Source organism: Furipterus horrens, unplaced genomic scaffold, assembly GCF_987537825.1.
Source record: "Furipterus horrens unplaced genomic scaffold, mFurHor1.1.pri manual_scaffold_1, whole genome shotgun sequence".
NCBI classification, from domain to species: domain Eukaryota; kingdom Metazoa; phylum Chordata; class Mammalia; order Chiroptera; family Furipteridae; genus Furipterus; species Furipterus horrens.
In genome coordinates, this window is record NW_028327171.1 from 171712001 (window position 1) to 171729742 (window position 17742).

General features: G+C 35.2%; 1 protein-coding gene, 1 non-coding gene and 1 pseudogene across 5 annotated transcripts in view; all 3 read left to right on the forward strand.

Annotated features, from left to right (window-relative positions):
• AGPS (alkylglycerone phosphate synthase) overlaps positions 1–17742 on the forward strand; it is a 175072-nt gene that overhangs the window by 107195 nt on the left and 50135 nt on the right. For 2 of the 4 annotated variants that reach the window (XM_090281055.1, XM_090281048.1), the window contains exons 18-20: positions 2724–2813; positions 4178–4277; positions 6358–6415. The exons of 1 other annotated variant lie outside the window; for it this stretch is intronic. In XM_090281055.1, the coding sequence (XP_090137181.1) occupies positions 2724–2813; positions 4178–4277; positions 6358–6415 (248 nt within the window). The remainder of the gene's footprint in view (positions 1–2723; positions 2814–4177; positions 4278–6357; positions 6416–17742) is intronic. One more of the 4 variants, XM_090281064.1, reaches the window with a different exon arrangement.
• Positions 1133–1292, forward strand: LOC150022294 (U1 spliceosomal RNA). Its single transcript, XR_016513577.1, has one exon. It is a non-coding gene; the product is annotated as a U1 spliceosomal RNA (small nuclear RNA).
• LOC150022295 (dolichyl-diphosphooligosaccharide--protein glycosyltransferase subunit 1 pseudogene) lies at positions 13745–14836 on the forward strand (annotated as a pseudogene).

Here is a 17742-nt window from a genome sequence, read left to right on the forward strand (position 1 = left end):
GAATAAAAGGTAATTTTCAAAATAATGTCTTGTCTTTATTATTAAGTGCACCAAATACTGGACTCTGAAACAACAGTTATGCTTCAGCACAAGAGCATTTGTCTGTATTTCTGTATATGATGCTTGTTTTTCTGATTTGCTTGGAATCGCTTCATCTCAGCCTGTGAAGGCAGACCTGGGCCTGTTCCAGCAGAAGGGGCCGTCCTCAGCCCTACCTACCAGTTGCCTGACCATGGCAATTTCCTTAGTTTTTAATTTCTTTGTTTTGTAACATTACACACGTCTGAACAGTGAAAGAAAGCACTGTTTCGCTGTTTACTAGTAATTTAACCTCTGAGCTCTAAATTTATCACTAGTAAACTAGTGGTAATACCATCTGCTAGATGGGCCTGTTATAAGAATGAAATGAGAAAGCATATGAAGGGCTATATAAATGCCATTGTAGCATCATGATGTAATTACATTAAGGTTTAGGTTCAATTCATACTAGTATTAGTAAGGAAAATTTGGATATTTTGGTTTTCTTCCCAAAGACAAATCCTCATGGAAATATCCAGTTGTTAAGCCCACTTGACATAGCACGATAATTTGTATATATTTGCTTTGTAAGACTAGGAATACTTCTATACTCTTTAAACTGCTATCTCTGTCATATTTTTTCTTCTTTTCTCTTTTACATCCTCTCATCTTATACTTCCCTACTGCCATGTTGTGTTTCTTGGCTCTGCTTATTGCTTCCACTGAAACATGTTTTTTAGAATTTGATGAAGTGTGTGCATCTGCTGGGTCAGAAAGTAAAATCCTAACATGAAGTGTGAGGAAAGCACCTTCCTTACATTGTGTTCATGTAAATCGGGATCTCATTGAAGTAGTCTTTTATTCCTTTGGTGAGAGACAGGGTTTGAAGAGCATTTTAGGAACTAGCAGGTCAAGTCTGTGTATTTACATGTATAACAAGTGTATTCGGGGTAGAATCAAAGAAGTAAAGGCAAAAAATGTGGATTTAGAGCTTATTGGTTGGGCATTTGATATATCTGAAGGAAGGAAAAAGAGGGAACCTTGTTAGTGACTGATTTGTAGAGAACCTTTCCAAATAAAGACGTAAGAATGTACTTTTTTAAAATTTGGAGGCATACTTACCTGGCAGGGGAGATACCATGATCACACAGGTGGTTTTCCCAGTGCGAGGCTTATCCATTGCACTTGATGTGCTGACACCTGCGATTTCCCCAGGTGTGGGAAACTCGACTGCATAATTTGTGGTAGTTGGGGGCTGTGTTTGCGCTCTCAGCTTTCAAACAAACAAACAAACAAATAATAAAATTTGGAGACAGCTTTAAAAATGAGACTTGTCTTAAAGTCTAAGAAAAAAATTGTACTTATTTATATTATCAACCCAAATTGATACAGTAAGTTCTCACTTAATGATGTTGACAGGTTCTGTGACTTTAAGCAATATGATGTATAATGAAACCACTTCTACCATAAGTTAATCAATATAAACAAGAGTTAAGATCTACTTACTGCATCTCCTCAGGCATCTCATCGACATTATAACAACTTTGAATGAAATGATGTTATCTGAGGACTTGCTATACTTAATTCTTCTCTTATTATAATACTGAAAATAAATCAGGTCTGATAATCCAAAAGTCTCTTGTTATCAGTAAAATTTGAAACATTTTAAATAATAGAATAATAGTTGAGAAGTTTTTATCCTTTTGTTTAGTGGCAACTTAACAGGTTTTATCTCCCCTTCCTCCTTCTGTCCCACCTCCCTGTTAAACATGTCTTGAGACTTCTTTCTCCCTTTCCATTTTGAAAGTATCATTGTGATAAACCACTACCAATTGAAAGTGATTGAGAAGTAAAATATTCTCTTCTTTAATAACACTAAAGTCTTGGTTTTTCAGAAGGTATTCTCAAGACTGATGGGTCTTCATTATGTATTGTAGGTCGCTAGAACTGGTATACTTAGAATTGGCTATGTGTCATTAATTAAGTAGCTGTTTTGATAGGAATAGTGTTCTGATAAAAGCTTAAATGCACAGCTACTGTGATCATTTTATAAAACCAAACTTTAGAATGTACATAGTCTGGTTATTTGAATAGTTTTGATTAATAGGAATTTTAAATGTGGTTTTTATAGCCCATATTTGATTAAACTAACATTTAACAAGAATTTGATTTTAGTTTAGTTTGATTTGAGCTACTTAATAGTAGATTATTCTGTGTTGAATGTAAATGTGTGAGATGTATTTTTTAAACTAATTTTTATAAAAGCTATTTCAAAATTAATTTAAAGTAATTATAGATATTATTGAAATTAAAGATTCCAAGGAAAGTAATTTAGTTGTAGGGTGCATTTATTGAGTTTATTTATTTCATTTCTGTCTGTTAGAAGGTACTTTGTCTATTGGAATAGATATTTCAACCTTAAATTTTCTGAAGAAGTTTTATGGAAGGAATTCCTAGCCAGTGAATCTGACACAAGTAAAATACTCCAAAGAGTGCAGAGCACACTTTTTAAAAGTTATAGAATAGTAACTGACTGGCAGCCACACTATCAGTTGTCAAGATGATTTTGGAAGAGTTTAGTGTTTAACTGTCTTAAATGATAAACTTGATCTATTAAAAGGTGTTAGTTCTGAGTCACTTTTTGAAATGGACCCAAATTGAAATTTTCCAAAAGGTGTTTTAATTATTTCTATGTTTTCTTTGAGATACTGGCCAGTCAAGCCCTATTTTGACTTTAGAAGACTATCTACTGAAAACCGAACTGTGTTTAATATTGATCCTGGATTTGTTGGAAGGTGGCAATACTCTTATTAATATTTAGTTTATTTATTGATATTAACTATTCTCATGAGTGATGTATACTTTACTAATTGCTATAAACTCATCTTATTCCTGTATCCTGAATTTGATTGTTTGTGATGATAATGCCATCAGTTAAAATGGTTCTCTAGTTCTAATAAATCTGGAACTTAAAATGTAAACATTCTAGGGATCTTTTTTATGACTGTGAATTAACACTAGAAGAAAAACACAGCTGGCAAATTGACAATAGCATTATTAAACAGTTTGTTTCTTCTGTTCTGAGGTAGCTAACATTTGGCCTAAAAGGCCACTAAAATCTTAGATTGGATTCAATTTGTATTGTGTAGTAAAGAGCGTATTGCCTTTATATTTGCTCCTTCTGTTAAATTCTTTGTGAGAACTTCCGTAAATTTCATTTAGAGATTTGACTGTGATTACCTTAGCTCCCTTTCAAATGCTTCACCTAATTGCATTTTGAAAGCAAAAGTATATATAAATATATAAAAATATTTTTATTTATAAATAAATGTGTTTATATATTTATAAATATGTATTAAATATGTATATAAATATACTAAATATATTTATAAATAAAAATATACACAAATAAAAAATATAACAATCTAGCATTCTTTTTATTTATAAATATGTATTTGTTTATAAATATGTATTAAGTATATAAGTAAATACATATTTATAAATAAAACTATACATAAATATATGTAAAATATATATTAACAATCTAGCATTCTAGATATTTTTTGTAAGCACCACATATGGGGCCCGGAGACACTATTTTATAGGCCATGCCAGTTCATTTGATACGATCGTTCAGTTTGTTTGCAAGTCCTTACTAATTATTAATGTGAACTTAGTGAAGATGTACTTTACCTAGTCTGATCATTTTTGGTATCTGTATATTTCTCTTGTTTCCTAGTTCTAAGGTCTCATACTTATTTCTGTTAACTTAGAGGAAGTTTAGACTTACAGTGGATCACCAAGTTTCATCTAGTTTGTTTTGGGCTGCTTTTAGCCACAATATACTTCATCAAAAAAGAATTCCTTCTGAGGAGGTGGTTTTTTGTTTATTTCAGGCCAATTAGAGAAATATTTACATTATTTTTAAATTTTTAAACTTTTGGGGGTAATAATCCAGACTTACCAAAAAAGGTTGTAAAAATAGTACGAATAGTTTCTGTATATTCATCATCCAGCCAATCTGTATTTCATGGAGTAGGAGACTTGGTAGAGAATGAGATTATGGCTTAAGCAAATCATTCAGATGATCTTGCCTTTAAGCTTCTACATTAAATCTGATTTCACTTAAAGTTTTGTGGGGATTTTGTTTGTTTTTTAGGGTGACGCAGACTTATGATGCAGGTGCATGTATCTATTTCTACTTTGCCTTTAACTACAGGGGAATAAGTGACCCGCTGACTGTGTTTGAACAGACCGAGGTAATTTTGCATACATCAATATGGCTCTTACATTCTTTTATTAATTTTGATAAACTTTACCATCAATTTGTGAATTTTAGTTTGACTCTCTTTAATCACTTGTGGCTTACCTGGTTGATGACATCCCATAGAAATGAGAAGCATATTTGTTGCACTGGGTTGTATACCGAATTATGAGTCTAAAATTAATATTCTCTACATGTATTAGAATTAATGTTCTAAAATTAATATTCTATATCTTGTGATTTTTTTGGTTGTTACTTACAGTACATAATACCAAATTAAATGAAATGGCAAAGGACTATAAGAATGCTTGCTACCACTTTGGCAGCCCACTCATCTCCAGATGGTGGCTACTGTTGAGGCCAGCAGTCCTGGTGCTCTAGGTCTGTGTTGCTGTAACATCCTTATTCTAAATTATAATTTATTTGTTTGCTAAAGCAAATAAGTAAATGAGGCCCACTTGTTAGTGGTTTTCTTACATTTCTTAAATGGCCTTAAGCTTCTAATTTTTATAAAGCCTTCTGTTAGATGATTAGTATTTCCTGTTACATGTATATCTAGAGTTGAAGAAACAGGCTAGACTGAAGAAACTGGGAAGAGACTCAGGTTTGTTAAAACCTCGGGTGTCCTGGTGTTTTAACTCTTATTACGTGCTTACCAAAAATAGTACCACAAGATGACCTTCAGTGGACACATTTAGACCAAACCATGGCCAGGGTTTGGTTGGCTCCCACCTATACCTCCCCCGCAACTTTTTCATAGCTCTTTTGAAGTAAAATTGAAATACAGTTAAATGCATGCGAAGTCTACAGTTTCGTGAATTTTGACATGTATGTATACCAGTGAAATCATCATCCCAATCAAAATAATGAGCATATCTATCAACCTCAAAAATTCAAGTTTTTTCCTATCACCTTAACCTTTCAGTGTTTTTGTATTGCCCTGTGGCTGCCCAGTGCCCTTCTTTCCATGTAGGGCTATAGGAGTGAAATTATTCCTTCTTTCCCAGTCCAAACTGCCATTCTTTAAGTGCTACTGATTTCAAGTATTGTAGTTTCTGCTTTATTTAAAATGATTAGATAGAAGATAAAATCTCTTAGAACGGGGCCGCCATATTTATGAGTCATTTGAAATATCCTAAGTGATGAAGGTTTCTATAAATTACTTTGCAATGAGTTACTAGCTATCTGTCCCACATAGGCCCTTTTCTACCCTGGCCTAACTTTTGATGGTTTGTATTATACAACCTGAGTAACTGAGAGATTAAAGGCAGTGTAGATATTTCACCTCATGGCTATTACATACTCACAAATTGAATGTAATTTCAGTTTCTGTTACCCATTTTTCACCCTGTACTTTAGTCTTTATTTTGGTTTTAGTGCTTATCTTTCTCACCTTGGTGCTCTATAAGGAGCCTAGCCAAGGCCTACTATGTTGGGAGGATGAAACAAGGTTTGGTTTTTTTTTTTCCCCACACTTAAATATCCATAGGCATCACAAGAAATTTGCCCCATAAGGGCTTTGATGGTTGATCCCTGATAGCTTTGCAAGTGATTTTGAGTCTGATGCCCACTGTATGATATTAGGTCAATAATTTAACCATCTAAGCCTCATTATTTTATCTATGAAATACAAGTAATTGTAATTACTCCATAAGGCTATAATAAAAACAAATGAGCTGCTGCAGGTAAATTGCTTAGTGTTTTTCTAGATATACAATAAGCAGGCAATAAATTTATTGGTACAGTGACATGTTTACTTCAGAGTAGGACCTGATTTTTGTCTTCACAAAATGCTTTTTCATTGACAATTGAGTGCTGCTGAATTGATTATTTTGCCTTCTTTTTTCTAGTCTAGAATCTGAAAGTGACTATTGTAGATTGTGACTATTCACTGGAAAAAGCTATAAAGCTAGGCTATATGTTTTAATTGCTTTTTAAATGTAGTTAACATAAGAGAAAGGAATATTTGGCTTCTACTTTATTATTAACCCAGGAAGTGTGTGCCTCTTTTGGGAGTTGAATCTTAACTCTCACTTCCAAGTGAAATCTATTTGTTGTATTGTTTCCAAATATAGGCAGCTGCTAGAGAAGAAATCCTCGATAATGGAGGGAGTCTGTCACACCACCATGGAGGTATTCTTTTTTGATATTCCTAATGTAAATTTCTGATATTCCTAATATAAAAAAAATGTGGTTTGATAAAATGCTGGTGAGAGTCATAATATGAATAATACGAGAGTGCCTGAGACTTCTTGGAAGTGTTTATGTCTGTCACTGAGATAGCCTAGGTTGTGGTAGTAACCAACCGAAGTTTGGGCAAGCCTGATTAGATACACAAGGGGATCCCCCAAAACTAGAATCTATTTACAAAACATTGCATATTTATTCTTACATGTTTAAACTCCAGTCACCTTTGAAGTACTCTCCATTTGATGCAATACACCTATTGAAACTTTTTTCCACTGCTTAAAACAGGCTGTGAACTTGTTGATTTTGATATGCTTTAGTGTTTCTGCCATTTTTTGTTTCCTTTTGAGGACTTTTTTTCATCCAGGGAAACAAACCAAAAAAAAAAAAGTCATTTGGGGCAAGAGTGGGTGAATAGGGAGGGTGGGACAGAGAGGTCATACTGTTTTTGGTCAAAAACTGCCAAACATGAAATGGGCAAATGCATTGAAAGAATCTACAGACAGAGAGAGAGAGAGAGAGAGAGAGAGAGAGAGAGAGAGAGAGAGAGAGAGAGAGACACACACACACACACACACACACTGAAGTCAAATGCAGCCTCTCACAACAATGCCAGCTGGTACACTGATACAAATGGGTTCCTAGAACTCTCACTTAGTGGGGGAAGCCTGTACTATAAGGCCCGCCCTCCAGAAGATAATTACAGTTTTCTTTGGGTCTCCCCTTGTATAAACCTAGACAGCCTTCTGAGTTCTCAGGGAACCTCATGTTCCCCAAGAATCACTTCACTTGCCAGGGAGGTATTTAACCATTACAACAGAAGTTTTTAAAGGGAAAAAAGAAAAAGAAAAAAACAACACAAATGTGTTTCAGCCACTATTGGAATGTAGCTGGATATCAGTTGTACTATATATTGAAGAGCTATTTGTCCTGCCTACCCAAAATTCAGTAAATTATTCAAGATGGGATGCCAAAAATTTTTTTCCAAGATTTTAATGATGTTTTTTACTTGGTGTCCATTGTGGTAAATATTATGTTTTTATTAGGTAATTGATCACATCTATAAAAATTGGGATGTAACTACCTATATACTTGCAGCAGGCTTATGAAAGTTATATGTGGCAGTTTTTTAAAAGAGAAACAATGGCTGTTCAATCATTAAAATTGTAATTTTTAAGATTATAAACCTGTTCCCCTTAATAGGAATTTGTTCTGAATATATGCGTCAATATATTTTGTCGCTTAGGAGAACAGATATGTTTTGATTTTTACATTTTTAAATACATATTTTTAGGGAGGTGCATAATAGATAAATGACCACCAATTAAAAAATTCAGCTCCTAGCCCTGCCCTGAATTCCCCATATCCCTCTTTCGCTGTTTGATATTTCACCACAGCATTTAGCTTTATCTAACATGTTATATATTTATACTTCTTAAAAGTAGTAATCTCTTCCTACTGGAAAGTGAGGGTTCTCAAGCAGGGAGTTCTGTTCTGTTTGTTGTTATGTACCAGCACCTAGAGTAGTGCACCCTCCCTGCCATCAGCCTTCGTACGTGTGTGTAAATAAAAGAATTTTGGTAGAATAAAGAGTGAGCTACAGAAGATCTGTGTTCCTTACAACATTATTGCAGCGAGGCCTGGAGCAGATTGCTAATGTGGATGACTGAACTAGAAAGACAATTCCCAGTATCGTTGTTGCCTTACTTTTTCCTTAACCCCTACCCATAAATTTCTAACTTTGCCAACTGACAAGCATTTCAGTGAATGAATTTGTTCTTTTCATCCTCTTCCTTTCATTGATACTATCTTTGATGAAGATTCTAATGAATGCTAGAATGACAAAAGTGAAGAGAGGAAAATGGATATTTAGAAAGCTCTCAAGTGCAGTTAAAAGCTTTTGATTAATCTAAAAGTTGACACCTGATTTTGGAAATATAAACATTTTGTAAAGATATTTAGAGTTTTAGCACCTTCCTTTAAAATGCTCAGAAAGCCATATACATTATTTAAAATCTTATATATTCTGTTTCAGGATTCCAGTATATTAATATGTAAGGAACTTGTGAAAATAAATACTATCATGAAGTAATGATATGTTCTTCATTCTAAATTGATTGCATGGAGAGAGCAGGCAAAATAATTTATCCATAATTACTTGTTTGGAGAAAAAATATTCCTTTCTGTAGTCAGTTTTGCCTTTTGGCACATGTTGGCAGCCAACAGTGAACTTTCTCCTTTCAGATCAGGAATTGTAGGTTTCATATTTATGATAGTAAATCTGAGAGAGATGTGATTCTGTCAGAGGGTGAGAATAGCTGAACCTTTTGTACTGGAGGAAATAGGGGCTTAATCTTCATTGAGGTAATTGGATTTTAGAGACACTATTTCCTTTGAAAAGTGGATTTTGCTACTGTGAAAACTATGGCAGTAGTCCATTGTATTAATCAATACACACAAATAGAAGTTTAAAAAATACAGTTGGAAGGATGTAAACAGTTACCAATAAGATCATGATTCAATTCTTGATCCCAAAGCAAACAATGTAAATAGCCTCCTCTGATTCTTTAATACAAAGTATCTTAGTGCTTTTTAATATTGTTTTGTTTTCTATATTATAAATATTTTTGATCCACCAGACAATAGGGCTTCAAAGAATTATAATCCTTTCCCTGTAGAGCCTTACTGTCCAGTAAAATAAAATATTGTAGCATTTTAGAAGGCCATTGATCAAAACTGGTAGGATTATATCATTACTGCTTTAACCAAGATAAAAGTTTCCCATTTTCTTTTAAAAACACTCAAAAGATAACTTTAATAAACATGTAAATAGTGGCTTACATGTTTGTAAATGCTACAGATGTTGAAACAGTGGAGAGAAGGGAGATAGAATAGGGAAAGGAATTAACATTTATAAAGCTGTAAATATTTGCTCAGTTTTTGCTAACTTAATCTCTAAATGCTGTGGCATAGATATTTTTTCTGTCTTTCAAATGCAGATATATTAAAACTCTGAATGCACAGTAACTTGCCAAAGGTATGAGTAATTGTGAGTGCCAGAATTTGAATTTCAATTCATGTCCTTCTGCTTCAGTATCCCTGTTCTCTTGCTTAAGAGCCTAAAACAGTAAAAATAGGCAAAAAGTGAAAAAGAGTGAAATGAACAGCCTTTGAAAAGAGACACAATTTAAAAAGTATATGGAAAGAAATACTAAACATTACTGTTTTTCTTTTAAAATATAAAACCTCTATTTAATTTTGACACTAGTTTACTTGCTTTCCTTCTGATGTTAAATGAATCAACAATTTTAATTTCCTCATTATAGATATTTCATTATTTTTTCAGTCCTTGCACGTAAGTCAATTTGACTCTGGTTTTCATTCTTCCTCATTGTAGGTTTCTAACATGTTGCCAGTATCAGGTAATAAAACAAATGCAGGTCAGATCAAGTTACAGTAAGACTCCTTGTATAATTTTGTGTGTTTTCAGGTTCTAGGCTTATAGGCCTTTATTTGCTGAAGACTCCCAAATTTGATGAAGTAATTTATTTTTATAAGTTATTTGCTGTAACTTGAATATAGCAAGGTTTGATTGAATGTTAATTTAAAGGTTCTACCTCATATAAATAGAAATATTTTTATTTCTATCATATTTCACATATTTTCTGTGGGGTCAAAAATATTACTACATGGAAGCCAACTAAACTACCTGGTTTCATCTGTTGCTTAGAAGAAGAAACTAGGTAAGCCTGAATACAGCATATATTTCATATGTGCTGGGAAAATGAATATTCTTCCCTTTGCAAGCTTATCTTCTAAACTGCTAAACATAGGAGTGCTCCAGGGCTCAGCTCTAAGCCCTTTGTTCTGTGTGTGCATTCACTCCCTTAGTGATTACCTCAGTAGCAAGTCTTAAAACACCATCTATATGCTGCTGACTCGCAAGCACCAGAAGACATCGATCACCACTACCACGGGACTACTGCAAGAGCATCCTGCACTGGTCTGTCTGCTTCCACTCTCGCTCCCTTACTGCTCTTTCTCTTGCCGCCAGAGTAATCTTTTGAAAACTCAGTGTTTTCTCCTCACATTCAGAATAAAATACGAAGTTCTTATCAGAACCTTCAAGGATATACATAGTGTGTCTTTCTCTCTGTCTGCATCTCTTAGTACTTTTTCCCTCTAACAGTATTAGCCTTCTTGCTATTCATCAAACATATAAACCCCCTTTCTCCTTCAAGGCCTTTGCTATTCCCTCTTTTTCTGAAGTTCTTTAGCTTGTTCTCCCCCTCCTCCAAATATTTTCCTGCTTCACTTTCTCCTTCATTTTGATCTCTGATAAAAATGCCACCTTCATAGAGATGTCTTCCCTGTTCTTGTGAGTAGTTTCTGTGCTCCTCATTTGAATAAGTTTAGTGAGGTTACTGACTTTATCTTGTTCATCACTGTGTTCCCATGTCCCTAGAACAGTGGCTGGCTATTCTACATAGTAGATGCTCAATGAATATGTTAAGTGAGTAGGTAAGTGCTCACAGACTTGGGGCAGTTTTGCAAACTATCAAATACCTCTGAATTTTTCATATTAGTATGGCATTAATCTCATTGTTAATTTAGTTTCAAATGTTTATTTTTATTTTTTAAAGTATATTTCATTGATTATGCTATTACAGTTGTCTCAATTTTTTTCCCCTTTGCCCCCCTCAGCCCGGTACCTCCCTTCCCTTCAGCAACCCCCCCACCCTCTTAGTTCATGTCCATAGACCATGAATGTAAGTTCTCTGGCTTCTCTATTTCCTATACCATTCTTAACGTCCTCTTGCTCATTTTGTACGTACCAGTTATGCTTCTTGATCCTTGCACCTTTTCCCCCATTCTCCTCCCTCCCCCTACCGCCAACAACCCTCCATATCATTTCCATATCTGTGGTTCTGTTTCTGTTCTAGTTGTTTGCTTAGTTTGTTTTTGTTTTTATTTAGATTAATCTGTTGATAGTTTTGAGTTTGTTTTCATTTTACTGTTCATAGTTTTTACCTTTTTCTTAAATAAGTCCCTTCAACATTTCATATAATAAGGGCTTGGGGATGATGAACTTCTCTAGCTTTACCTTGCCTGGGAAGCACTTTATCTGCCCTTTAGTTCTAAATGATAGCTTTGCTGGGTAGAGTAATCTTGGTTGTAGGCCCTTGCTTTTCATCAATTTGAATACTTATATTTTTTAAAATAATTTATTTGTTTATTTTATTTTTAGAGAGAGGGGAAAGGAGAAAGAGAGGGAGAGAAACATCACTGTGTGGTTGCCTCTCACTCGCGCCCCCAACTGGGGACCTGATGTGCAACCTAGTCATGTGCCCTGACTGGGAATCGAACCAGCGACACTTGGCTCGCAGGCTGACGCTCAATCCACTGAGCCACAGTAGCCAGGGCTAATTTGAATACTTCTTGCCAGTCCCTTTTTGCCTGCAAAGTTTCTTTTGAGAAATCAGCTGATAGTCTTATAGAAACCCTTTCGTAAGTGACTTTCTTCTTTTCTCTTGCTGCTTTTAAGATCCCCTCTTTATCTTTAACCTTGGGCATTTTAATTATGATGTGTCTTGTTGCGGTCCTCTTTGGATCTAGCTTGTTTGGGACTCTCTGTGCTCCCTGGATTTGTATGTCTATTACTGTCACAAAATTTGGGAAGTTTTCCTTTATTATTTTTTCACATAAGCTTTTGATTTCTTGCTCTTCCTCTTCTCCTTTTTGCACCCCTATGATTCGGATGTTGGCACATTTAAAGTTGTCCCAGAGGTTCCTAAGCCTCTCCTCCTTCTTTTCAATTCTTGTTTTTTCATTCTGTACTGGTTGACTGTTTATTTCTTCCTTATGTTCCAAATAGTTTTTTTGAACCCTGGCTCCCTTCCTTTCCTTCTAATGGTTGTGGAAGGAGGTGAAGCATGTCTACCTGTACTTCCATCTTGGCCAGATGTCTCTCAAATGTTTAATAATAAGGCCTTGTTTGGATATAGGGTCTAATCATGGAATGGCTCAATTTCCGAGGTCTGTCCAGAAGGTATCCAGCTGTGTAATATGAAAAATAGAGACATTTTTTGAAGAAGATACAAGATACAAGAAACATTGTACATAGGACAATGACACCTCAGTCCCCTTCACAGTTCTCCCAATCACCATCAGCTGCCCTGTCATATTTTACTGAATCTCATTGGCAGTCTGAAATCTCTTCCCTTCTAAACGCAATTTTAGTTTTGGGAAAAGTCAGAAGTGGCAGAGCACCAAATCTGGGCTGTAGGGGGACCAAATCACTGGGTGATTTGATGTTTTGTCAAAAAACTTCACAACACATGATACATGAGCAGGCATGCTGTCATGATGAAGCTTCCAATCACCAGTTTCCTGTAGCTGTGGCCTTCTGAATCATCCAAATAGTTTCTGCAGAGGAATGTTCAAGCTTAATGCAAAATTTGACGCAGATTTGTTGCTTTGCTCGCTCAGGCATTTTGAATGCAATAGCCACACAGTTCACATGCTCACTCAAGGGTGTCTACCATCCCCACTGACTAGTTCAGTGAAGTCATCATTTTTCACGCATGTGCATTTCAGTCCACTCTCCTTGGCTGCCAGTTTACATTGAGGTCCCTCAAAACTGTTCTCGTTATATTAACAATGGCTGAACTTTTTCTGGACAGGCCTCATATTCCATAATATTGCTGGGTAAGAGAATTAACAGTCATTTAGTGGGAAAGTAGTGTAGAAAAATATGCTATCTCTACAACTGTATAACATTTTACTGTTCTTCCATAGGTGCATTATATATGTAAATTCCATTCAGACTTTGTCTTAAAACAAGTAAAAGTTTTAGAGGCTTATAAACCGAGGGGAAAGAACATAGGCTATGGAATCAAATCTGTATTTGACTCTTGACTCTACAACTAACTAGCTGTGTGACCTTTCTGAGTCGAAGTGTTCCCTTCTGCAGAACAGGAAAAATAGTACCTACTTCATAGATTATTGTAAGAGTTCAGTATAATCATATATGTAAAGCATCTAAAGTGTCTTGCATGTAGTAGGTGTTTAAAAAAACAGTAGCTTTAAAAAAAAATAAAAGCAGTAGACAGTACTAAGTGAAAGTATGGTTTGTATTTGTTTTAAAAAAATTTTTAACACCCCCCCCCAAAAAAAAAGAAAAACTGTAAAGACCATTAAAGATACATGTGTTACTCAGCTTGAAATAAAAGATCTGGGAAGACAGAATTTAAAAAAATTTTTTTTCACCTGGTCATGGAGGTCCTTGCTTCTGTCTGCTTCTGCTCCTGCTGCTCAGGGCCTGAGGCACCACTGCTTGTTAACGAGGGCATATGAAGTACATGGTGGACCTGAGCAAACACCTGTCCAAGGTGCCAGTGAGGTGGTCCCGATGCACCCAGGTGGCAGCCTCACATCTCACACTACCTCCTTCCTTCTGGCCTTGCAGCCAGAGCTTGAAGCCCAGCTGGCACACCTCTGTGAGGGGTGCAAGTGAGGGGGAAAAGATGAGGAAGAGAACAATGCCAGAAGTACAGAAAAACAAAATTAAGGGTAGAAGTAGGAAATTCTTCACAGTCAAGCTCCTAATCCTCAATCCTGGGACCAAGATTTTAGTCATTGTGGAAACAGTTTATAGTATGTGCTTCAGCCATATTCAACTCAGATCACTCAATCAGAGAAACAGTTCATGATATTTGAGGGCAACCATTATATTTCTACAATTCTTATCCAGCAAAGACAAACAATTCATGTGAAGCTTGCCTCCCCCCAAAACGGAGAGCTACACCAAGTTCTGGAACCCTACATGGTTCAAGAACCTTTTGCACTGTGGGCCTTTCAGAGGTGTCCCTGCCTATACTATAGTCAGAATGCTGTTAAAATATATTATGAGAACTGCAGCCCTTTCCTTACTGTCACCAAATCATCAAGGTTTCTTACTGCGGGACTTGAAGCACATAGGGGCTCTGCTTAAGGGGCCTTTTACAGACTATGATTCCTAGAGACAACCAGATAGTGGTATATCCTCCATCCTCTTTTTAGACCACCCTTCCTGCCACTGCCCAGGATTTATTACCAGGATGAGATGGCGATGTTTCTACCAGCCACCTCCTTATTTTGGATGACTCCATAGAGATGGAAATCCGATCTCACTTTCCTATTTTTGGAGCGTGGAAGACCCATTACGTCCTTGGCTACAATCTCCCAAGCTATGATTTAGGTAAACAGTATGCAGTGAAAATGAGATTTGTGGACCAAGTGTTTGATGAGCATGTGACAGATTTTCTGACTGTGAAGATCATCTTGGCCAGAGGGGCAGGAATATCAGTAAACAAAAACTTAAATTAAAAATTTGTGTTTTGAACAAAGAAATTTTCAATATTTGATTGGTTTGATTTTTATCGGAAGCCTATGACATTCTTCCAGGCCTGTAAGCTCCTTGTTTTATTTCCTTCTAATTCCTGGTGTTTGGATATTTTGCAAGTGTGTGCATTTTTTTTAACTATTTTTCAAAATATTCACCCAAGGGTGTGTTCACTAATTTTAGAAAGAGAGGAAGGAAGAGAGAGAGAGACAAATATTGATGTGAGAGAGAAACATCAATCAGTTGCCTCCTGCACACACCCTGACCGGGGTTCCAACTCACAGCCTTTTGGCATTATGGGACAAAGCTCCAACCAACTGAGCCACCTGGCCAGGGTTGTGCATCTTTTTTAAAGTATGTGTGACCACAGAAAATAAAGTAAGTACTGTGAAAAATATTGTTTTCAATTACAGTTGACTTATGATATTATATTAGTTTCAGGTGTACAACATAGTGATTAGACATTTATATAACTTACAAAGTGTTTAACCCAATAAGTTTAGTATATTGTTTGTATTCTTAAACCCTTGCCCTAACCATTGAAGAAAGGGTTACAATTTGTTTGAAAAAGATCCAAATTTTAACAGGTAAGGTTCAACAATTGTCTTATGTTATTTTCATCTATAACCTGCAGTTGGTCTCACTCTGTAGGAAGTTCTGCTATTGTACAATCTGTATGAGAGAAATAATTTTCTTCACACTGTTGACTACTACATTTGGTATAGAAAAATGTCTATTTTCATAAGTGCTTTTCTGCTTAAAGTTAATCATCTAATTTATAAATTTTAGGTATCCTGTATAAGTTCATAAAGCATAAACCTTTCTATATAAATATTAAAGAGTGGGTTTAGTTGTTTTCCTAAACTTAATAATAATGCTTTTGAGAGATCACTTTATATTTTAAAAAGATTTTCCTTAATTTGCATTCTGAACTTAAAACTCAGGTTGACCTCATAGTAGCATCTTTATGTACTGATCTTCAGGCAGTGTTGTGACACTCTCAGTACCATTTTTGAGTTCAAGAGTAGAAGGGCTGGGGGTTGGGAGAATATTGATGCAATTTCTCTTAGAAGGTTTGGCCTGTAATTGTGATTAATAACAGTTGCTTTCACTATCTGGAAACAGACAGGCTGGTTTGTCTGCCTACAATCATGCTGTGATAAATGGAGCTATTTTAACTCTGGTTTTGTGTATCAAAGAAAACAGATGTAGTCTGGAACTGGAGGCTATAGGAAATATAAAGCCTGCTTAACTTAATCTTCATAGTGCTTGTTTTTATAACTGACGAGCTGGTCAGTTTAAACAGCAGAGTTTATGTCAGCCACATATTTAATTTCAATTTATGACTTAAGTTTTTAAGTTGTTCATTTGCTAAAATTATACCTAAGTCCTTGTCAGGAAGTAAAAAGCCTTGATTAAATATAAGCTGTCTTAGTTTAAATATTGGTGTCTTTACCTAACCAAAATTATTTACTGTTGTTCAGAGAATAATTATGGGGCAGCTGCTCTCAGCTATTTTGTGTGGTCTTAACACAATCCAATAGTATCAGAAACTTTAAAAAGAGACTATTCAAAGGAATAAGCAAAAGATCAGCTTTGAGGGCATTTATTTAAAACCTGTATTGTGAAATAAAAGACATACAGATTGAAAGGGAACAAATAAAACTTGCTATTTATACATGACATGATTGTCTTCATAGAACATTCCAAAGAATCTACAAAAACAAGCTCAGCAAGATTGTAGAATCCAAGAATATACACAAAAATCAATCACATCTCTATATATTAACAACAGGCATATGGAAACTGAAATTTAAAATATCATTTACAATACTATTTGCAGTTGCTTCAAAGAGAATGAAATAGGCACAAATCTTAACAAAATATATACAGGATCTATATTCTGAAAATTATAGAATGCTGATTTCTTTAAAATGAAAGAAGACCTAAATAAATGGGATACTATGTAGAAAACTGGACATAGTAAATATATTCGTTCTCCTCAGATTGATCTGTCTGTTTAATGCAATTCCTACCAAAATTTCAGCAATATATTTAGTAGATATAGAAAAGATTACTCTAAAATTTACATGGTAAGGCAAAGGAACTAGGCTGCTTTTTTTTTTTTTTTTTTTTTTTGATAAAAGGGAGAGTAAAGTCATAGGAACCAGTCTACCTGATTTCAAGACATAGCTACAGTAATCAAGACTGTGTGGTGTTGAAGGAGAGATATATTGATCAATGGAATAGAACAGAGAACCCAGAAATAGACCCACACAATTATGTCCAGTTGATTTTGACAAAGGTGCAAAGGCAATCCAATGGAGGAAGCATATATAGATTGTTCAACAAATGGTGCTGGAACAATTGAACATCTATAGGCAAAAAAACCCTTGACCTTGGACCAAAATTATCTCAAAATAGATAGTGGACTTAATTGTAAAACTTAAAATAATAAAACAGGAAAAAAAGGGGGAGGGGAATCTTCAGGATCTAGAGCTAGGCAGAGTTCTTAAACACACCAAAAGTACAATTCATTAAAGGTAAAATGGACAAATTGGATCTTATCACAGTCAAAAATGTTTGCTCTGTGAAGGACTCTGTTAAGTGGATGAAAGGACAGGCTACAGAGTGGGAGAAAATATGTGCAAGCTACATATCCAACAAATACTTATATCTATAATATATAAAGAACTCTCAAAACTCAATAGTAAAATACAAATACCTATCACAAAGCTAGAATTAAAGAATAGTGACAATCTCAAATGTTGGTGAGGATGTAGAGAAACTAGGTCAACCATACATTGCTGGCAGTAATGTAAAGTGGTACAGCCGTTCTGTAAACAGTCTGGCGGTTTCTTATAAAATCAAACATGCACCTGCCACCCAG